This window comes from Myodes glareolus, chromosome 15, assembly GCF_982192425.1.
Source record: "Myodes glareolus chromosome 15, mMyoGla1.1, whole genome shotgun sequence".
Classification (NCBI taxonomy): domain Eukaryota; kingdom Metazoa; phylum Chordata; class Mammalia; order Rodentia; family Cricetidae; genus Myodes; species Myodes glareolus.
In genome coordinates this window covers 19,891,624-19,915,331 of record NC_142040.1, presented here as the reverse complement: position 1 = coordinate 19,915,331, position 23,708 = coordinate 19,891,624, and the positions used below count along the sequence as shown (strand labels likewise).

General features: G+C 45.3%; 1 protein-coding gene across 1 annotated transcript in view; it reads right to left on the bottom strand.

The window, feature by feature from the left end:
• The window catches only part of Serinc5 (serine incorporator 5), a 101,783-nt gene extending 78,478 nt beyond the window's left edge, over positions 1-23,305 (bottom strand). The window contains exon 1 of the mRNA XM_048455916.3: positions 23,138-23,305. Coding sequence (XP_048311873.1) covers positions 23,138-23,164 — 27 coding nt within the window. The 5' untranslated portion in view covers positions 23,165-23,305. The remainder of the gene's footprint in view (positions 1-23,137) is intronic.
• Positions 23,306-23,708: the final 403 nt, after the last annotated feature.

Genomic DNA, 23,708 nt, shown 5'->3' with positions numbered 1-23,708 from the left:
AGGTGACAGCAGTTTCACCACATTGAAACCTCAAATGAGTTCTTCTATAGGACAATGTTTAAAAATAAAAAGAGAAATGGCCTGGTGGTTATGAACCCTTATTGCTCTTGCAGAGGACCTGAGTTTGGTTCCCAGCACCCATGTCAGGTGGCTCACAAGCACCTGTAACTCCAGTTTCAGGAAATCTGACACCTCTGGCCCCCATGGGCACTGCACTCAAGTGCACAGACCCACATTCAATATCCTAGTTAATTTTCTATTGCTGAAATAAAATACCATGACCCGAAGTATGGGGGAAGGTGAGGTTTATTTCATCTCTCAACTCTCAGGTCCCAGTCTGTCATTAAGGGAAGGATGGCAGGAGCTGAAGCAGACACCATGAGGAGCACTGCTTACCGGCGCAATTTCATGGCTTACCCAGGGTAACCAGGACCACTGCCCAGGGGTAGCACTGCCCCCAGTGGGCAAGAAAATGACCCAAAGATGACTACAGGCCAGTCTGGTGGAGGCAACTCTCAATTGAGACTCCCTTTTCCTAAATGTCTAGATTTGTGTCAAGTTGGCAAGAACCAACTATCGTGTGTGTGTGTGTGTACACACATCATTAAAAAATAATAAAAATTGGGGTATGGTGGTACATGCCTAGCACTTGGGAGGTAAATGCAGACAGATCTCTGTGATTTTGAGGCTAGCCTGGTCTAAATAGAAAGTTTCAGGTCAGCCAAGGCTACCTCAAAACAAATAAATAAAAAACAGCAGCAACAACAATAATAATTGTTTAAGTAAGAAATCTGAGCATTCAGAACTAAATCTGATTATTTGCAGACAGTTAATATTGTCAACATAATGGAATGAGGGGAAGAAATGTCATTTCAATCAATGTGACTAGACCTGAGTATCTAAATTCAGAAGAATAAAGTTGGACATCTTCTTGAGTGTACAAAAGTTAATGCTAAGATCTACATGTAAGATTTAAAATGGTGTAAAAATCTTAAGAGAAAATAAGATTTAACCCTTTATTTGGGCAAAAGGATTTTAGATAAAAGACCTATAGCACAACTCAAAACAGAGAGGTTTTTAAGCATACTTCACCAAAATTAGTAACTTTTCTGTTATAAGCAGTATCATTAAAAAGGACAATTCAAAGAATGAAAGTATTTGCAAATTATTCGCCTCAGGAGGGACATATCTGGAATCCAAAATATATTAAGATGTCTTAAAACTCAGAACTAGGAAAGGATCCACATGGGCATGTCTCCAGAAGAGGTGCAAACAGCCACTAGGCTCCTGAAAAGACACTTAGCATTCTGAGTCATGAGTGCTGTGCAGGGACCGAGTGACAGGCTAGTGACATGTAGGTTGTGAATGAATTCATGACTAGAGTGAAGCTGCAGTTGGAGTGTTCTCTGGGAGGGATGGCTTTGCTGGGAGGCAGGGGAAGCCCTTTTCACAGTGGTTAAAAGGGAAGTGGGTAGGTCTTATGGGGCTGACATCTGTGTAGGCTCATGTCTGGATGGCTAGGCAGACATCTAACTACTCTGCAAAGATGGAAGCTCTCCAGTGTGGCTTCTCCTTTCTTACAAACAACTATCTGCACAACACAGCACAGTACTCCAAGTCCTAATGGTCTGAGTCTGCTCACAAAAGTCTGGAATCCTCTGCAGTGTTGTCTAGACAGACTGCAGCCAGGCTTGTGAGGTCAGCTCCTCTGGTCATGAGAATGAGAGGAGTTAGCAGCGAACAGGCAATCCGGGAAGAGGCCACAAAAGCAGAGACCATGAAGAATTCTGTTTATTGGCTTAATCTCATAGCTTGCTAAGGACAACCAGGCACATCTGCCCACACACCACAGAAACCACAAAGAGAGCTAACACCCCTACTCTGCAGCAGGGAGGCCAGCTTTCTTGCCTTTGTCACCCCCCTGAGCCAAGGACCACCTGGACTAGCTAGGAGATGAAGTAATGGGAGAGGGGAGGAGAAAATTAATAAAGAGAAAGAGGAGGATCAAAGAGGAGAGAGAGCTCAAGAGTCCTATAAGAGACTAGTTCAGGGCCTGTTAGATGGCCTGCCAGCTCTGGTGACCCCACCTGCCACAAAGGTGCTTGCAGCTTCTGCTTCAATAAACATCTGTCTTCGCCTCTCCAGAGTCCTTACTTTCTTCGTACCTCGGTTTCAATTCTTTATTATCCTCTAGGAAGACCCTAGATACCTGGGCAGTCAACCCGCAGCACCAATATTCTAGGATCCATACTCTTGTTGCAAGAACAGCCTGACTTAAGGCAAAAGCAACCTTGTTGTGATGTTAGAATAGCCCAAGATGGCCCTCATCCTAGAATGGGGTTTATAGTTAAGAAAAAGCAGAGCCAGCTCACACCATTAGGATGCCCTTTCTCTTTAAGGGCACGTGGGAGGGTGTGTAGGAGTTAGAGGCCTGGGACACTGGTGAGTCAGGAAAGGCGGCAGTTCCTTTCCGGCTTGATGGCACCCAAAGAGTTAAATCTGATGACTCAGCATTTCTACTCCTACATACAGACTTGGAAAAAATGAACGCACATTATTTTGGATTTTTGAGTCGGCGAGTCTCTGTCTAACAGCCCTGGCTGTCCTGGAACTCACTCTGTAGATCAGGCTGACCACGAACTCATATAGACCCACCCAACTCTGCCTCTTGAGTGCTGAGATTAAAGGCAGGAACCACCACCATCCAGCAAATATTTATGTTTACTGTTATGTATGTTTTGTCTGTATTGTCTATGTGAATGTATGTTCACATGTATGCCAATTCCCAGGTAAGTTAAAGGAGGGTCAGATGCCCAGAGCTGGAGTTACGGGTGGTTGTGAGGGGCCTGACCTGGATACAAGGAACCAGAGCTGAACTCTGGCCTGCTGGAAGATCAGGAAGGTCTCTAAACCACTCAACCACCTCTCCGGCCACCTCCCTCACATCTCTAAAAATTAAAACCTAATCTGTTATTCTTTTAGGATTAAAAAAAAGTTTTACACTTTCAAATAACGTTGAAAAAAATTGGTTTGTGGCCAACAAGATGATGGCCCTTTCATCTCTGTAAGTCCTTTACTTTTAATGTTTTAAATCGTGATTGTTTTTTGTCAGTGAGGAAAATTGCATGCTCTGCAATCCTGACAGTTTGCATCTGAGTCCCCAAAACACACAGCAAGAAGGAAGAACCAACTCCAAAAAGCTGTTCTCTGACCTGCACCTGCTCTCTCCTGCGCAGCACGGCGCATGCACACCTTCTCTCATGCATGGACTCACACCTGCACCACTCACTCTACCAACAACAACAATAAAACAAAAAAATTCTTAAATTATTTGGTCGGGCGTGTCTGCCCAAGAGTGAAGTAGAGGTTAGGCATTTGTCCAGCTCCACTTTACGAATAAGGAGGGTCTCTGAACACTTGTTAGTTTAAGCATGAACCAAGTGCCCCCAAAGGCAAATTCACAGCACTTTGGGGCTGAAAGTGCTTATGTTCCTGAAGTTGTAAGCCTGCTGTAAAACGTTTTATAAAGTTTACATGAAGTGTTTTATGGATCTTTCAACGTTTAGTTTTCTTAAGAGTGTACATTTGAAATGGCCCAGTCTTAGCGCTGGGACTCCCGAGTCTGTTTTCTTGTCCTGCACCAGCACAGCCCTGAGAATGATGCTGACAACCCACAGCCCAGCTGGAACGGAGACAAAGTGATGTGACAGCCTGGTTATTATTATCTTAGCACCCGCTACTCTGGGTGGCACACTCCTTTTCTGTAGCTCTATTTACACCTCAGTACTCTGGGGGGGGGGGGGGGAGAAAGAAAGACCTCCATTTACATATGTAAATTGTGGGTATGCAGATAAGAATAAGGGACGCCACACAGTCACACCAGATGTGCAGCCAGACTGGCATCTCGGTTTCTAGCCTACGTAAAAGTGGGTTGACTCTGTTATGGTCCAGCCTGCTTTCTAAAGGCATCAAGCACCACACCCTCCAGCCCTTGACTCTCCTGGGCAGGAATACTAAAATCACCATCAAAATCAAAGCCATGCTGGGAAATGCAATTATGTAAGATGCCAGTTTTTACACATTTGGCTTTGCTGAAATAAGGTTTGAAATTTTAAAAAGCAACCGACATGTTTCAAGATGAAGCTTGACAGCACAATGACCAGTACCCTAGGTAGGTACGGCCGCCTACCCTCCAGCCTCCTGAGAGGATCCTCTGTAGTGATCCTGCTGCCAGATAACTCTCAGAAACGCTCATACTTGCACAAGGGTCTACACCTAGAAGCACGCATGTGCTGTTCTTTGAAAATCAGATACATGGATTCACCATGTTCTGCCCTCCAACCCCCTCCCGCAGGGGAAAATCTTACTCAACACCGTCGCAGTCACCGCTTCCTCTCCATGCACCCAAAGTCACCTCATTCAAAAAAAAAAAAAGTCACCTTAGCAACATTACGCTTGTAGTCCATTAGCATTAAATACATTCACTATGCTTAGTCAACACAGGTGTCCCCTTTTGCTTCCACCCTCCAACCTTTAGGAAACCCAATTCTGTTGTTTTGGTTTTTGATTTGTTTTTTGTTTCTGTATTTGTTTTTATTTGTATTTATTTGTTTCTGTATTTGTTTTTGTTTGTTTGTTTTGGTTTTTGAGACAGGGTTTCTCTGTGTAGCCTTGGCTGTGTTGGAACTCGCTGTGTAGACCAGGTTGGTCTTGAACTCACATAGATCCACCTGCCTCTGCCTGGGATTAAAGGTGTGCACCACCACTGCCAGGCTGTGACTGTTTTTAACTACCTCAGATACTTCATTTGAATGGAGTCATACGAGACTTGTCCTTTTGTAAGTGGCTTGTTTTGTTGAACATAATGTCCTTGAGGCTTAAAGTAAGCCACTACTAAAGCACAACCATGTGTCCTCAGACACATAAGCATGTTCAAGTGTCAACCTTTCTTATTTTTGTCCTTTAATTTTCTAGCTGTCCAGGACTAGGAGCAGGGCAAGTCTGTAAGAAGATCTAAGCTGTAAGAAGAGATCAGGACGCCCAAAGCCCTGAGTGACTTTAACTGAGCGGCTGAAGCAGTGTTCCACAAACAACATGCCTGCATGGACCTCCTAAGAAGGACGTGCCCAGGCTAGAGAGATGGCTTAGTGATTTAGAGCTCTTATAGAGCTCTTATTGCTCTTGTAGAGGACCTGGGTTCAATTCCCAGGACCCACCTGGGAGCTCAGTTCCAGGGGATCAAACAGCCTCTTCTGACCTCCATGGGCACCCACCATGCACATACATGGTAAACATAGACACACATAGGCAAAACATTTATAAACATAAAATAATTTTTAAAAAAAGGAAAGAAGTACTCTAGCCAAAAAGCCTGCGCCTCTCTCTAGCAAGCCCCTCACCAGCAATGCTCACCTCTAGTTTCTCAGCTCACAGAATGACATCACAGCTTTTCTTTACTGTGTCTTAGCGATACCTAACAGGCTCTATATTAACACATTATGTTAGGTACTATACATAGGTATTACACGTTACATATGTCAAGGGGGTACACAGACGGTGAACTGTTCTTTAGACCTTTTACTGTATCACCGAGGTTGGTTAAGACTTCAACCTATCAGCCTCAGCAGTAGTGGGATGCTCTGCTTTGGTGTTTTTTGTTGGGCTGGGTTGAGTTGGGGTTTACTGGGACATCTTCTTGCTATATAGCTCTGGCTAGCTGGAATTTGCTAGATATAACGAGACTGTGTGAACTTGCACTGATCCTCTTCCTGCCTCTGCCTTCCGAGTACTGGGATTCAGGGGCTGGATCTCTGCATTTTGCCTCTGCTTTCGAGTACTGGGGTTATGGACTATACCATTATATCTGACTTAGAATAGATGTTTTCCATCAGGAGCTCTAGACTTTGCATGCAAGTTGCTAATTTTCATACTCTTCAAGATGTTTTTAAAAGTTACTGTGTGAAAGAGAAAGACCTTTTCCCACTGGGAACAGCTATAGGCACGCGTAAAAGAGCAGAAGGAGCAGCGGCTTCTCCCTCCGCAAACCCTACCGGCGGGCGCCACCACAACCGGCACAGCGGCTTCTCATTAAGCAGTCCACTTTCTGCCACTTCACCCCGGGGGGGATAAGGAGGGTTCGAGACAGGTCCACTGGACCTCTTGTTTGCACAAAACTTCCACGTGCAGCGGCCCTCACCTCACCCTCCATCCCAGCCACCATAAGGAAATCATTTACTGCTTCACGCTTTTCAAAGCCTCCAGCCAGAAGCCACTGCTGGGCAGAATGATTTGCATAAGGTTCCTCATTGGTTAGCGGGTGTTGTTGAAGTGGCCTAATTCCCCTTACTCAGCAACCGGCAACTATCCCAGAGTACATCTCAGGGCAGGACAGCATTGGAAAGGCTGTTTTCTGTTAAATCTTGTGATCCACATACAGGGTAGAATTTTCTGGAACAATAACAACAAAATAAGCAACTGCTTGGGAGTTTAAGAGACACAAAAAGACAAAAAGCTTAAACCAAATTTATCACAGAAAAAAAAGCGAATATGAGATTTAAACCACAAGATCATGTTTAAAATTTATAGCCATGAGCTTCGCTGGGTTGCTCTGAAAAACCCCAACACCCAGTCACTGCCTCGCAGGATGTATGTGTCTACTTTATACTGCACGATGGTGTGAGCAGCAGGAAAGGGGGCAGGGGGCAGGGCAGCTGTCCATGCAGCAAGCTGCTTACAGCAGCAATGTGTGCCCTTGACAGAGCCCCATGCTAGGAGTCTGTTTCCCCTAGTTACTAGAGAAGGGTGCATATCTTTCTGGCTCCAGAAGAAGACCTGTGGACACTAAAACTGCTCACACAGCAGGACTAACAGCCAGACTGGGAATTTTTGTGACTTGGACGCTGTAGACTCTGAAGGGAATTCCTGGAAAGAAGCTGTGTTTACAGAGGCTGACTACAAGCCTGGTGACGTGGAGCGGCTGCAGCAGCACAGGTCTAATTACGCCATCACCACGGGGCTAGCTTCAGCTCCAGTAGCCATGCTCACCTCCTCCGCCAGTGATTAATAAACTACAAACCTTTTAAATATAGTATTAATTTAGCAGACCACTAACTTCCACCAACCCCAAACGTAAAATGCCATCAGATAACATCTGAGGCCTGAGGGAAAGCTCCCTCTGCCTTGCTGAAACCAGCCCCTTCTCAGAACTTCCTTCCCTCTGTGAACTGTAAAAGCTGTCGGAACTTAGAGTGCCTGAGTTACTGCTCTTTTGTTGTGAAAAAAAAAAATTATGACCAATGCAACTTTTGTTTTGGTTTGGTTTGGTTTGGTTTTTTTGTTTTGTTTTTTTCAAGACAGGGTTTCTCTGTAGCTTTGGTGCCTGTCCTGGAGCTAGTTAGTTCTTGTAGACCAGGCTGGCCTCAAACTCACAGAGATCCACCTGCCTCTGCCTCCCGAGTGCTGGGATTAAAGGCGTGCACCAACCACCACTGCCAGGCGACCAATGCAACTTTTAAAGAAAGCATCTTATTGGAGGCTTGCTTACAGCTTCAGGGGGTTAGTCCATGGTGATTGTAGTATGGAGCCTGGCAGCAGGCAGACTGACATGGACAAGCAGTAATTGAGGGCTCACATGATCTTCAAGTTGCAGACAGGAAAGGAAAGACTGGATTGGCATGGATTCTTTGAAACTCTAAAGCTCACCACCAATGACACACCTCCTCCAACAAGGCTACACATCCTAACCCTTCCCAACCAGTTCACTAACTGGGGACCAAGCATTCAAACCTATGGGGGGTAGAATATTCTCATTGCAACCACCACATGGGGTAACCTAACCTGTGGTCCCAGGCCATGGCCACTCAGAAGGATATCAGAAAACAAAACAACAACAACAAAACAAACAAACAAAAAACTATCTCTTATTCTCTTTAAGATGAAATCTGTGTTGTACACTGACAAGACCACGCTGCCCCTTCTGACTCTATGATACTGCAATGACTGTGTCCCTCTGCAGGACACAGCTAAGTTCTTTCGGTCCTGGGCATCTAGCAGGAAGAAGGATTGCGTCAGAGGTCACTGACAATGAAGAAAAGCTGACTCCAGACAGGAAGATCCCGCCTCTGGAGCTGTTTGCTTAGTACAGTAAAAGAAAGCAACACACAGATGGGTCAGGAGGGCAGATCCTTCCAGCACTAAATTTCTGGGAGCAGATCCAAAGGGAGCCTGCTGGACCGACACCAGACCTCGCAGCTGAACAGAAGTGTGACTTGAGGACATCCTTCATGAAGAAAGCTGAAAGTTCAGGGCTTCTTGGCTATTCCAGGCCTCGCATCTCAACAGGAATGTGCCTGGGTCATCCTCCTTGAAGAAAGCTGCAAGTCCACATGTTCTCGGCTATTCTTCCGATACTTACTTTGAAAGAACACACGTTCCAACAGGATCTGTGTGTTAGGGATGATCTGAGCTCAACAGGAAGGAAAGTTTCTCTGAGATTCCAGAGAACTGGACCCAGCTGAACTGAGCTGCATAATACTTAAGATACATACAATTCAAATGGTGTTGAGTCACGCCAGAGCACACCTGGGCACCAGCCTCCATCCATGGCAGATGCCCCCCTCCCCCTCCTCCACAGCACCCCGAGGCTGGAACTGCCAACACCTATTTCAACAAGCACACCAAGCATTTTTCAAAGTAAAGTGACAAGTTTATCACAGTTTAAGTAATTTTTAGCAACCTTGGATTTATAAAAAAAATCTTTAATACTATTTTCATCAGGTTCTTTTTTTGTAATTAATTTACTTTATGTGTACAGATGTGTTTTGCCTGCATGTTCGTCTGTGCACCACTTGCATGTCTGGTGCACACAAAGGCCAGAAGAGAGTGTCAGATCCACAGGGACTGGAATTGCACCTGGTTGTGAGCCACCATGTGGGTGCTGGGAATCGAAACCCGGTCCTCTGGAAATGCTAACAGTGCTCTTAACTGATGAGCCATCTCTTCAGCTTCAAACGTCCTTTTTCTTAAAAATGTGTTAGTGACAAAGTGCTAATGTTTAATGTTGTGCCCCAGGTTAGCTTTTCCCCATGGGGTCTGTGGTTTTACTTGCACAGCTCCGCATGCAGAGTGTGAGCGCACAGTGCACTCTGCGCATTGTTCGCTGAAGCACCACTGCTTCCAGGGCTCTAAGCCCAGGATAAGAGACATTACTTATGACCTTTATTAATGCACTAAATGATTAAAAGAAAAAGAGTGCAATAGATGTCCATGCTATTTATTAAATATTAATCTCAACTAATTAAATACGCCATAAACCTGTGTGAGGGTGCGTGAGCATGTGTGTGGGCAGGTTGGTGGAGGCTCTAAGTTGATACCAGCTGACTTCCTGATCACTTCTCACTTTAGTCCTTGAGGCAGGAGCCCTCCATTGAATGCAGCGCTGTCTAATTGGCCAGTCTAGTTAGCCAGCTTCCCTGCTACCCCGGCCTGTACCTTCCACATCTTCTCCACTGAGCTATCTCCCTTGCCTAAAGGTCTGCTTTTGAAGAATTCTTACAATACTGAAAATATTCCCTCTTCTATGAGATTAAATTATAACAGAACACAGTTTACTGTAATCCTAGAATGAAATACAATCAAGTACTGACAGGGCTTGCTTTTTTCTGTGAGTTATAACTGGTGACTGCTTGTTCTTTTCTCGGTTTTCCAGACCCGAATAATCACACAAAAACTATATCAATTACAACACTGTTTGGCCAGCAGTTTAGGCATATTCCTAGCTAGCTTTTACATCTTAAATTAACCCATTTCTATTAATTTGTGTATCACTGGTCCTTATGTAAGGCTGGTTCTCCTTCAGCAGCTACATGGCATCTCCCTGACTCCGCCTACTCTCCCTGTATATCTCTGTTTGGATTTTCTGCCTGGCTTTACTCTGCCCTGCCATAGGTCGAAGCAGTTTCATTATTAACCAATGGTAATAAACCATATTCACAGCACACAGAGGGGAATCCCAGATCAAAGTTATATTTTTCCTTTATAATCATATTGCCTACATGCTTATATTAACCATATGGTTTTAAAGCATAAAGTGCTGAGGTGTTTGTGCCTGATCTGGGGAGGAGACTTCATTCACTCTGTGTGTGTGTGTGTGTGTGTGCACGCACACACGTATGCCATGTATGCATATGTGGGCATCCTTGGAGTCCAGAATATGGCATCAAATTCCCTGAGTCTGGAGTTACAAGTAGTTGCCAGCCACCTGGCACTGGGTGCAGGACCTGAACTCAGGTTCTCTGGAAGTGCTCAACTCTGAGCTACCTGTCCAGGCACCTGAGCACTGTTTTAAAATTAATTCCCAAGTAATATTACTTTAACATTTTAAGAGTCAGGCAGTTGGGGCTAACATGCGCAGCTCAGCAGCATTGGGCTTGCGTGTCACAAAGCACTGTGCCTTGGTAGTCATTCCCAGCAAGGAAAACAATGTCCCTCTGATAAGTACTGTTACTTGGAGGCCAACTCCCCACTTAGGTTTGCAGATGCCCAATGGGTAACACGAAACAGAACGTGTACTTACTATGTCTGCCTTCATTTTATACCTGCCTCCTTTGCTAGCCTAAATTCTGGGCAGAATCTGGAGGCAAACACGTGAATCATTTAAGAGTACTCCTCTGAAAATGGGAATCCTCCCCTCCAAGACTACACACATCAATATGTGACTAAGGCACTTCCAGTATTTGCAGGGCATCATAAATGAGAGCTTGCTAACTCCAGACCACAGTCTGCCCTAGTGCCGCCACCTTGGACTCTAGGGTCACAGGTCTTACAGAGAAGCCTCCTGTTGCTGCTGCTCTGCTGGTCAGTACTGAACTCCAACCAAGCAGACTACATTAAGAATATGACGGCTTGACCATGCCTGCTCCCCCACTCCACCCCACCCCACCCCAGTCTTTTGCCCCTTCCTTTAGGACCCAAAGTGATTTATTAGCTCTCTGAAGGCAGGCACAAGTCGGCTGATCCAGCAGCCATCTCAATACATTGCTTTCCTACTCCTACTCTACTTACTTTTGCTGTTTGTGCTTTGGAGTGGAAGGCTGACTACTGATGATAGTACACATAGCCAGATACAAGCAGTAAAGTAAGAAAAGGTTAAATCTTGGGAATGGGACATTTTACTGCAGGTGTCCTAGGTGTCTGGGCCCTCCTTTCTTACTTAAACTAATTGCAGGAATAAAACCAAAACTTTAAAAAAGCAATTCTTAAAATCCATATTTAAGCCCAATTAAGGAGAACGGACTTCAGCTAGACCTGGACACTGACCAACAATAACCAAAAGCTCACTGTATCAACCATATCGCTTGCACTGACACTTGAAGCTTCTCAACGACTTTTCACATAAGTTCTAGGCAGCCGCACGCTCAGCGAGCAACAGCTCACACAGGTCTTTGGGTTATCAATCAAACTTCAAACCTCCACTCTGGGGGTGGGAAGGGAGAAAATTTAGAATAAAAAAAAAAAAACTGTCCACCCTAGGGACTTCTGGGCCCATAAAAGGTCCACTGTCCAGACTTGACAGTGAATTCCATTTCCTTTCAATACATTTTTATTTCTGCTACTGTACATGTGTTGCTTGAATTCTTTTCCGTGATAGCACAAGAACAATGACCCAATTTACCAGGTGCCAATGCCCGCCTGCTATCAAAGCAAGGCTCCCAGGCCTCTGGTAACATTCCTAGCATGCTGACTGCCCTACCTGCTGCATACCATGCTTCTTAGAAAACATCTAAAAGAACAGAAATACCTAACCAACTGCCTCCTTGAAAACTCAGATGTAAAGGGCTGGAGAGAGGGCTCATCATGTAAAGCAGCGGCTAGCAGTCCTGCTGTTTCAATCCTTGGACTCTGCGCAGTGGAAGGAGACAATCTAGCAGGTTGTTCTCTAAATCACACACACGCACACACGCACACACACACACGTGCAAGTGCATAAAGAATTCCTATCTCTAAACTCAAGAACAGGAATTTTTAGATCAACTTAGCCAGTGGTGGTGGCACAGGCCTTTAATCCCACAGCACTCAGGAAGCAGAGGCAGGCAAGTCCTTGAATTCAAGGCCAGCCTGGTCTACAAAATGAGTTCCAGGACAGCCAGGACTACACAGAGAAACCCTGTCTTGAAAAAAAAAAAACAAAACAAAAAAAAAAACAACAAAGGATCAATTTATTAAAGGGATATGTTTCTGAATGGGCACACACCTAATGAAGCTTCAAATACCTTAAAGAAAAAAAGACAAAGTTTAATGAAAGCAGCAGATTCATATTTGTAATTTTAACACCATTCTCCCAATAATTAATAGAATTAGGCAAAAAAGGAAAATGCAAAGCAAAGCAAATTCTGGAAAGATGGAAATTTGAGCAACACTATCAACAAAATAGAACACTTAATAATTGTAGAGTGTTCTTTTCAAGAGAAGAGACAACATTCACCAAACTATGCCACATTCTGAGCCATGGAACAACATTTTAAAAGGAATATAGACGGACTTAGGGTATGACTAGGTGGTGTTTGTCTAAAATGCATGAAGCATTGGATTAGATCCACAGACACACAGACACTCATACACACACGAATGCATAAAAAAGGATACACACACGTAGAGAATATCCTATAGGCATCAAGCAATTAAATTAAAAATCAATAGCAAAAACGCCCCTGAAAAATCCTCCAAATACCCAGAAATTAAAAACACATTCTCTAAATAACCACCAGGTCAAAAAAGAAATTATGAGAGAATTAAGAAAAATACTTTGAGCTGAGTGATAATAAAAACGCATCAAATGTGTGGATTGAGATGCTATAGTTTAAATGCTTATCTGAGAAAATAATGGTCGAAGCATCTGCCTTACAAAATCAGTCAAGAGGCAAATTAAGCTGAAAGTGAGAAAAATAACCAACAAAGCAGAAGTCAGCAAAACAGAAAATGAAGGGTTGTAGCAGGTGTGGGACACAAGAGGGTCCTGAGCCCAAGACCAGCCTGGGTCGCATGGCAAAGCCTTATCTCAGAATTCAAAGAAAAAGGGAAATGAAAGCTGCCACTGGGAAGTCAAAAGCCTTATCTTCCACGGGAGTACTAAAGCCAGAGACAGGTGCAAGCCAGTGACACTCACACTGGAAGGAAGGCAGCAGCAGGAGGGTGTCTCAACAGACCCAAGGCCAGCCCCTGGCTGTAAAGGAGCTTGCCACAGAGACTGACAACCTGAGATGACGGGGAGAGCTGGCTGCCACAATCACCCTGGGGCCCCACACATGCGCCATCGCACAGGTGCCCACACACACGAATAAACAAATGTTAAAAAAAATTAAACTCCTTAATTTTGAAGGCTTTAATAAGTTTGGGTTATCTTATCTATAAATCTATTAATTTTATGTTTCTAGGCCAGTCTGAGATATATGTAGCAAAAAAAAAGAGCCTATCTCAAACAAGGACGAGGAATGAGTTTAATGTTAGAAGACTTGTCTAGCATACGCAGGGCCCTGGGTTTCCATTTCCAGCACCACAATAATAATAATGGTAATAATAACAATAGTTATAAAAATCAACAAACACCCTAGCCACATTAATTAACAGACATGACTACATATATGTATCGAGCAACCTGACATTTAGAATCATGAACTAATAGGAGAGATTCTTTTCTTGAAAGAAAAAACAGTATCTTTATTTGTGTGTGCCGTGTGTTCTCACACACACAGGTGGCCCTGGAGACCAGCAGAGGACATCAGACCTCCTGGGAGCTGGAGTGACAGGCAGCTGTAAAGGCACCTGGGAGCCAAGCTCGGGCCCTTTAGAAGAGTGAGTGCTCTTTATCACAGACCCATCTTCCCAGCCCCTAGAAGAGACATTTCCAAAGCACGTGCACTTAGGAAACCCATCACATTCACTTCCTGTCAGTTCGACAAATCGGGCAGAATGGCATGAATAGAACCCGCCTTGGGTCAGACGACATGATTAGGACAGCACCATCACCAGCAGTAGCGCAGTGCTGGGGGCCTGCATCCTAGCCACACTCATGCATGCAACCTTTCACTTGTGCCTCCACGTCCAATTCTGTTTACCAGTGCTGAAGAATCTGTCAACTCCAGCTGCATTTCCCAGACTCTGATCTAGGACCCTGACAATGAAGATTAGAAGGCGACAAATATCTACTCATCTTCCTCTGTGGCCTCTGTGGCAGCCACGGTTCTGGGGCACGACCAATCCTGACTACTAGGTAAACTGCAGTCAAGGAAACTGGCAAACCTTGTGCATTTATTGTTAGTTAACTAATTCTAGCACAGTAAAAAGACACATGGTATTTATTTCTGGCATAAAGGGCTCAGAACACTGAGGCAGTAGGATTGCAAATTTGAGGCCATCCTGGGGTATAGAGTGAGTTCCAGGCCAGACTGGGCTGTTTTTGTAGACTGGCTGTTTTTCTAATTTTAAGCCTGTCACAGACTTTTTGGTTTGGGTGATAATGAAAAGTGTAAAATCCAATGTGAAGTGCCACAGCTTGCTAATGGCTATTCTAACTGGACGGGAGCTCAGTGAGACGTATGTAGACATTTGTGCATGGGAGTGGGGAATAATATGCATGTGGGAGTCAGAGGACAAATGCAGGAGGAAGTTTTCTCCTGCAACCACACAGGTCCCAGGGATGGAACATGGGTCACCAGGCTGGGCTGCCAGCACCTTTAACCAGCTGAGCCATCTCATGAGCTCTTGCAGACATAGCTGTGTGTACAACTGCAGGGATACATGGGTAACATGTCTAGGGTACACAGACATAGCTGTGCGTACAACTGCAGGGCTACATGGGATAGATACATGTCCTCCATGTGTGTCCCACCCTACACAACCCCATCCACTCTCCTACCCCAGAGAGTGAAGCTTCTGAGCTCAGGGGCACAGCCCTCAGTGAGCCCTGAAGAAAGTCACCTGAGGAGAGATATTACCCTAAGAAACTACGTTCTGATTCACAAGTCTTTCGTTTGCATTATCCTGCGTACCCAGTGAAGACGTATAAGCGGACATGCTGCTTTAAGGGCTTTGTCAGCTCTTACAAAAAAAAATCAGCAGCCAATGGGGTAAGTCAATAATGATCCAGGGTCCTCAGGCAGAACACTTGCAAAGCTGAAGAACACACAGATGCGGAATCCTATGTCAGAGAAGTTTCATTGCTATGGTTACAAAGCACTGCCATTGTTTCTGAGAAGACCACTGCAGATCCGGGCATGAAGTCAAGAACAAAAGACCGAATTCCTCCTTGGTTCCTGTGACCCAAGATCAGAGCAAGTTAAGAGAGCCAGCCATCCACTAGAGTACTAACAGAGTCCAAGAACAAAAGGCTGGGGGGAAATTCCACACAGACTTCCCAAGCTTTGTTTCAAAATGCAATAAGCCAGTCTACAAAAATGTTGTGTAAACAGAAGTCTGAAGTTCCTTCCACTCCTCGTCGTCTCAGAAACAAGACTTGCGGGTGTATATGAGCTTGCCCCACTTTTCTAGAACGTTATCTAATCACTTCGTGCTGTAACACGACTTCAAACCCACAGTGCTTCCAAACTTGCTCTATGACACAAACCCAATCCGACCAAGTTTTTCCATAGCAGCTGCTTTCCAAACACTTCAACCTCACAAGGCAAGCTACAAAAGAAAGGCCAAGAGCAAAAGCCTCCTTCCCTTCAAGTGCAGGCAGATGGTTTACAGAATCGAACCAAACCACTGTTTGAATTTCCTATACATACCACACTGATTCACAAGCTATACTGTAAAAATTGCTTTAAATTATCATTAATAGGGGCTGGAGAGATGGCTCAGAGGTTAAGAGCACTACCTGCTCTTCCAGAGGTCCTGAGTTCAATTCCCAGCAACCACATGGTGGCTCACAACCATCTGTAATGAGGTCTGGTGCCCTCTTCTGGCCTTCAGGCATACATGCAGACAGAATATTGTATACATAATAAATAAATAAATATTTTTAAAAAATTATCATTAATAAGAAAAATGACCATTAATATACAAGTTAGAAGATGTATAAAATATTATAAAATATTCTTTCACTAGAGCCACAGAGGGTTACTTTTGAATACTTAGAAAGCCTAGAATTTAAGGACAATCACAGTGGTTTAGTTTGGTAACTTGACCAATACTGCTCTCAACATTCAATTATAACACTAAACTCAAATGAAAACAGCAATCTGAAATGGAAACTCACTAGCAAAGCTGCCTGCCTCAGGGTGATGAGGGGTCCATGAGCTTCAGTCATCAGGTGAGTGGGACCTCACTGCTCAGGCTGAGTAAGGTCAAGGGGACTGGAGCAAGGGCATTTTAGGCAAGTTTTATCACCTTTTCAAAGTACTGGAAACAGCCTAGCCCAAGAAGGAAAAGCAATTGTGTGTAATGGCTAGTGCTACAGACCTACCAGCTCGCACAAGAACCCCTCTAAGCTGAGCAGAGTGGTGCACACCTCTAATTCCAACACTGGAGAACCTGAAGAAAGACTGCAGTGAGTTCAAGACTAGCCCGGTCTATAAGTACACAGTTCCAGGCCAAACTAGGATACAGGTAAGACCCTGTCTGGGAGGGAAATGAAAAAGAAAAAAAAAAAGAATTCCTTTCATTGCAGCACTAAAAAGGTAGAGGTAGGAAGATTCCCACAAATTCATAGTCAGTTTGGCCTAACAGCAAGTAACAGGCTGTCTTAGTCACTGTCCTATTGCTATGAAGAGACTCCATGATCAAGGAAACTCTTATCAAAGAAAGCATTTAATTGTGGGCTTGTTACAGTTTAAGGGTTAGTCCATTGTCATCATGGCAAGGAACATGGTGGCACACGTCAACTGGAGCAGTAGCTAAGAGCTACATCCTGGCCCAAAGGCTGAGATGACACTGGGTCTGGCTTAGGCTTTTAAAACCCCAAAGCCTATCCCCAGTGACCACTTCCTCCAGCAAGGCCATACCTCTTAATCCTTCAAATCCTTTTAAATAGTGCTACTCCCTGGTGACTAAGCATTCAGATAGACTATGGGGGGCAATCTTATTCAAACCACCACACAGGCCAACCAGGGCTACATAGCAAGACCGTGTGTGTGTGTGTGTGTGTGTGTGTGTGTGTGTGTGTATCAAAATGTATCAAAAGATCCAGACAACTAGACTTAGACAGCTCTAAAATACAAGCAGCCATGCCATGATAATCATTGCTTTATCCTCTTTTAGGTTTTTAGGATGATTACATTACTACACTTGGGCAAAGCTGATGAGACTCACTCTACTCACTGCCAGATACCCAGTATCTGTGGGAAATCTACCGCCAGTATTTACATGGAAAATAGCAGTCAGGGAACTAGCAATAGGGCAGGAATGTGACTCTATCTCTTTAGCCCAGAGATGAGTCAGAACCCGCTTTCCATTTCCTACATACCAGTGGCTCCACAGCCTCCCCAGACCCCCCAGCACTCATCCGTCTTTGCTCTGCCACACAGACCCGGCCCAAAACCATTTGTCAGCTAGCCCTGGGCAGCTCTCATGAGTTCTAAGGAAACAAGCATGAGGGAGCCACCTGCATGCCAACTCTCCAGCTCACCCAGTAACCTTCACTGGATTTACTGTGCCCAGTGAAGACCGGGGCAGAGCCTTAGCTCTCTAACACTGGAACGTGGCTGAACCCTGCCACGATACTGCTTGGCCACGGCTCCAGTATCAGCTCACTGTGAGCTGTGCCAGCCCACAGGATAACAGGATACCTGCCTGACAGCAGGGTTGAGGTGGTCTATGGACATCCACTGTATTCTGTCATCATTTTATACACTAAACATAAAAAACAGTAAATGACTTGAAAACTGAAAGTGACCTACACTAATGATAAGTGTAGGACTCAAATTTATTGCAGCCAAAACAAAACTAGGCATAATAACACAGGAAAAAGTCAAAACTGTGACTCCGTTCATTAGGACAATGGTATATATAATAAATGATAAAGAAAAATCTCAAAGTTAAAGAAAAGACTTAAAATGACTGAAATGATCCAGTTTTACAAAATCAATCACTTATGTTAAGCAGAAATTACTGGATATATTAAATATCAAAACATGGCTCTCTCTAGGTAATAGTGATTTTTTCTTTTCCTCAATGTTTCACAGTACTGCCACATAATTCCAAAAGAGTATCAGTCTTGGAAAGAATAAATCTGTGCCTAAATTCCTTCCAAAGGTGGGAGCACCTGCTATGAGGGCTCAGTAAAGAACAGGAGGTCAAGAGCTTTGCGAACATCATCAAGCCTTCATCAAGCTTTTCAGCTAGGTTATGGTACATGTTCTGCACACAAGATGCGACACACCGTACCAAGGGCACCAGAAGGATATTCTTGGGGGTGTCGACAATACTTTGCGGTACGTAGTCTATATTTTTTATTTGTGTATGTCTCTCTCTGTGCATGTATATGGATGTCTGTATATGTGTGCATGTATATGTGTGTATGTATGCATGTATGTATGTATGTGCAAATGCATGTGTGCGTATATGTGTATGTTGTGTGTGTACATTGTGTGTGTGTGTGCGCGCGTATGTGTGTTTGCCATGCAAGCCTGGCAACCTGAATTTAATACCCCAATCCAACATAAAGGTAAAAGTAGAAAACTTGCTCCACAAGGTTGTTTTCAGACTTACACAGGCGTGCACCGTGGCAGTCATATCCCTCCACACACATCTCAGACAAATGCTAATTAAAGATGCGTTAAAATACTCTGCAAGAAGAGAGAAGGCTGTAGAAAGCAAATTCAGAGAGAGAGAGAGAGAGAGAACATTCTTTTATGATAAAAAACCAACAAGACTGGGGCTCTAAGCTCTGTGGGAAGATAGAACCTAACACTGCCAGAGCCCGTGAGCAGGCAGAGCTGACAGACACATGTACAAGAGCCAGCCGTATCTAACTTCTCACTACTTAAATGGGACTTGAGTTACGACTTTCCCCTTTCCTATTTCCCTTAAGAGGTCGACTCTACAAGTGGTTCCAACACTTGGGAGGATGAGGCAGGAGGATCTTCTCAAACTCAGTACAACCTGGGCCAATCAGAGCTACAGTGAGGCTCTGTCAGAACAAATAAGCAGCTCACGCAGCACAAAGTGGAAATTTAGTGCTTTACCCAATTCTTGCCAAATGAAATACTATGCATTAACAAATGTCCTGGGTATTTTTGGTTTTTAACCTTCAACAATGGATGATAGCCCCTGGTAGCATTAAAGGTTTTTATGAATTAACATAATAGACATTAGAGTGAGTTTTCATTAAGAAAAACCTCAGTGATCAAGAAATATGATCTTGGCTGGGCAATGGTGGCACACACCTTTAATCCCAACACTCAGGAGGCAGAGGCAGGCAAACTCTGAATACAAGGCCAGCCTGGTCTACAAAAGCAAGTTCCAGGACATCAGAGCTACACAGAGAAACCCTGTCTCAAGAGGAAAAAGAAAAAAGAAAAAGAAAGAAAAGAAGGAAGAAAGGAAGGAAGGAAGGAAGGAAAGAAAGAAAAAAAGAAAGAAAGAAAGAAAGAAAGAAAGAAAGAAAGAAAGAAAGAAAGAAAGAAAGAAGATTTTGCCAGGCATGGTGACACATGCCTTTAATCCCAGAACTAAAGAGTCAGAGCCAAAGTCTTCAGTTTGAGGCTCAGGTCAATCAGAATTACATGATGAGATGTGTCTCAAAAACAAGAACAAAAACAAGGCATAAGCCACACACCTGCAATTCCATCACTAGAAAGCTAGAGGCAGGAAGATCAGAATTTAGGGTCACCCTCAAGTTGAAAGCCAGTGTGGATTACATTAGACTGTCTCAAGAAAAAAAGGGGAAGGAGGGGAGGGAGAGAGAGATGGGTAGAGGATGTATAGACCTGTCTGTAAACATCTGGGTGCATCTGCCCTTGCATGAAACTGCTGATGAGATGAATGGAGTATTTATTTTGTCAACGGCAATCAACAGGCTGGACCTGTCCACAAAGTCCCCCACTCATGGAGCAGTCATGGCTGCCTGAGCCCATGCAGAAGCGAGCCAAGTTCTGCCCACTAGAAGGTGCTCACATCTGCCCCAGTGAACTTTTTGTTCAATATGCAGATCATAGCATCAAGAAGGAAAAGAGCTGCAATTTCCCAAAGCTTAAGGAAAAGCTGCAAGATCAGCAAATGATTGTGTGTTTGGCAGAACTTAAGTCTGTTAAGTGGGTGTTTGTGACTTGGACCAGGTATGAGGAAGAAACTAAACCTCATTCGCCGTACTGGTAGCTTTATCTACCAAAACAAGGGGCAACTGTCAAGCTGAGAAGTCAGCCAACCGGAGCCTGGAAAATCAGTATCCAAAGGTCTGGATCAGGCTGCAGATCTGTTTTTGTTTGTTTGTTTTTATTTTTTTCCTTTTTCTTTAGTACTTCAGTGGTCTCACCTGTGAAAGACAGGCTAGTACCTAAGAGGATGATATATTTGTGAAACCAGACAGCACAGTAAACACTGAAATAAAGCTCTTCTATCGCCTTCACCACCATGATTATCGTGAATGCTTAAGCCCTGACAACTCTCACTCTCAAATTGTCTTGGAAAGGCTGTCTATGTTGTTCTTAAAGTATGCATCTCATCTCAGTCTAACAGTGTGCCACAGTTCCCTGACACCTTCATTCCCAACCATGCCCTAATCAGAAGAGCAAGGAAGCTTTCTGCTTGTCCCTAGAGGCCCTTGTTAGGGTGCTCTCACCCAGGAGGTACTGTGGGGCCTCTCCCCTGTGATCTCTGCCTCCATTAATGTCCATTAGCCAGCAAGGAGGCAAAATCTGAGTATCAGAGTGGATAGAGCAACCAGAGAAAGATGACTGTGCAGTGGCAGGCAGGTAATGACAACAAGAGATGTCTTGGAGGTAGGTCTGGTGGCAGATGGCTACAATCTCAGGAGGTTAAGGCAGCGGGATCACCATGATTTCAAGAGCAGGCTAGGCTACAGGCTGAGTTCCCAGTCAGTCTGGACTAAAAAGTAAGAAAGGAGGGTATGTCTCATTGTGTGGGATGATAGGCTGACAATCTCCACCTGGCCCAGTCGGTTCTCACTCTAAGCCAGTCTAGCCCGCCTGCTCCCTCTTCTCAGGCAGACTTCTCACCCAACCCTCCCAGGGCAGTTTTACTACCCAGTCTTGTTACAGGACTATGGCCTTGTTGTTGTTTACACGCTGATGAAATGCCCCACACTTATGTACACACACAGGTCATTGCCGGCAGAGATGTTTGGTTTCCCACACCATATCCTTCCCCTAGCACTCAGCAGGCATTTTTTAAGCCAATAAGGATACAACTGGCAGACTTAAATTTCTGGTGATGCTGTGAGGTTTGAGGGGTTCATTGTGTACAATGCTAGGGGCTAACCTCAGCCAAGTGCATGCTAGACAAGCACTCGAACATTTTGCTTCTTCCCCATACCCTCATATAAACTCCTGCTGGGGGTCGATAGGCCCGCCCAACTATATAAAATCGTGGTGTGATTGGCTGCTCACTACATTGGAACCACAGTGAGGCCTCTGGCAGGACCAAGAAAGCAGAAGTTATTATCCTGTGGGGAATGGCCAGGACTTGGTTCTTTCCAAAGTCCTAAGAGGGGAGTTTTAGAAACAAGTCATAAATCCTGGCAAAATATTACTCATACCAATTTTAAAAAAAAAAACAACATTTACTGACAATAATTTCAGAGCCTGAATTCCGGCACCTGTCCTGAAAGAGTTTCAATGGGCTTCCAAAGAAGCAGGAACGGACATCCCCAAATATACGCAATTTGTATACAATGAAAAGTGTTGTGCTAAATTGAAGAGTATCACTTACAAAAGAACAAGACTAATGAATCTGGATGCTGCTCAAGATAGAGCACTTGCCTAGCATGCACAGGCACAAGACTCTGTCCCATTTCAGCACCACGTTAAAAAAAAAAAAAAGAATTTGCAATTTTTTTAAAGCAATCTTTTCTGGCCCCTCTTGGTCTCAAAGGCTCTAATAAAATGGAGGACACTGATGGGACACATTCCTTTGCTCTCTCCTTTTAGGATTTGGGGGAGGGATATCATTTTACCTCAAATCAAAAAGCCTCAATTTCCTCATCTCTGAAAATGCCAGCATGACTACATGCCAAGCACAGTATTAGACCTCAGAAACCAAGATGACTCTCTACAGGGCCACCTCAAAGAGGGCAGGCCACTACAACCGGTGGGTCCAGAGACTCAGCTTAACCCCCACAGCACTTACAGATGGCCTCCATTGTCCTGACGCTCAAAGTAAACAAGACCAGTCCCGCACCTCAATGCCCACCCACCGAGATCAGATGGGGGTTTTTGTTTTTATTTTTAGTAACCCATTAAAACCGAACAAAAAGACATAATCAACATGGGGGAAGAACATCCAGATGGCTTTACCTAGTTCGCTGTTGTTTTTCTAACCCTGTCGAAAGAAGGGAAATTAGCATTAAAGGGCTAAAACCTAATAATTCTCTCCTGTTAGGAGTCGCCTATAGCTTGGATAATGAGAATTTAACTAGCAAGATTACAAAACAGGTTCCAGCAAGATGAATTGCCAAGGAGGGTGCGAAGGCTCGTGCACAGTCAGGGTTGGGTCGGGTCCGGCCGGTAAACCCAGGAAGCAGGGTTGACCCTTCCCTGCGCCCAGACTTGTGCCCGGGAGTTTGCGAATCAGGTTTCCAGACGTTCTCACGACTACAGAGCCCACGCTCTAGACTTGGAGATGCCAACGCTCTCTGCCTGGACTGACTCGAGTTGTATTCGGAGCGTGGAAGCAGATCTTGCCCGACCCCACGTTTTTCCTCCGGTTCCTCCCATAGGCAGTGCAGTGGCAGCAGAGCAGCGGCGCTCACTCGAAGCTCTGGAGGTGACACGTCCCGGGAACCGATGGAATTCTCGACTCCAGCCAGGCTTGCCCCGCCAGCCGGGAATCCCGGAGAGGTCGCGGGAGGGGTTGCCTCTCGGGCTTCCCCCGCGTCCCTTCCCGCCCACGGGGTTTCCTGAACCCGAGCCCGGCGCGCGGCTCGTTCACGGCTCTGACAACCCGCGCGGCAGCCCGTCTCACTCACCTGGCCAGCACAGCACCGCGCAGACATCGCCGCGGCCGACGACCTCGGGGACGCTGCCCTCTGAGCCGCCTCTCAGGCCCTCCCGGCTCCGTCCGCGAGCGCACGTCTCGGAAAAGAGACTCCCCTGCTAGCCGCGAGCCCCAGCTGAGAGCAGCCTTCCGCGGCCTGAAAACAACCGCCGCCAAGCCCCGCCCCGCGCCACAGGCCCCGCCCCGGGACCGCCCAAGCCTGCGGATCCCACCCATAGCTTAGGCTCCGCCCCCTCCCCGGCCCCGCCCCTCTCCGGGCGGCGCAGCGGGCTTCTTCCTCCCCAGCACTTCCGTCCCTCCGGGTTAGGCGATGGGAATTCGTCTTCAGAGCCTCCGGGTTTTACCGACCAGCTCGGTCGTCGCGGCGTCTCTCCGCCCTGGCTCCGGTGAGCTAGAACCGCTTGCCTTCGCTAGTAAAGCATGGAGCCCTAGTGAGAGACCCCCTCCCGACTCTTCTGCCCTGGTCCCACTACCGGGACACCGCTGGTTCTGGGCTGCAATCGCCTCTCGCTCTTCAGAGGCTTCCACCGGTTCCTCTTGCT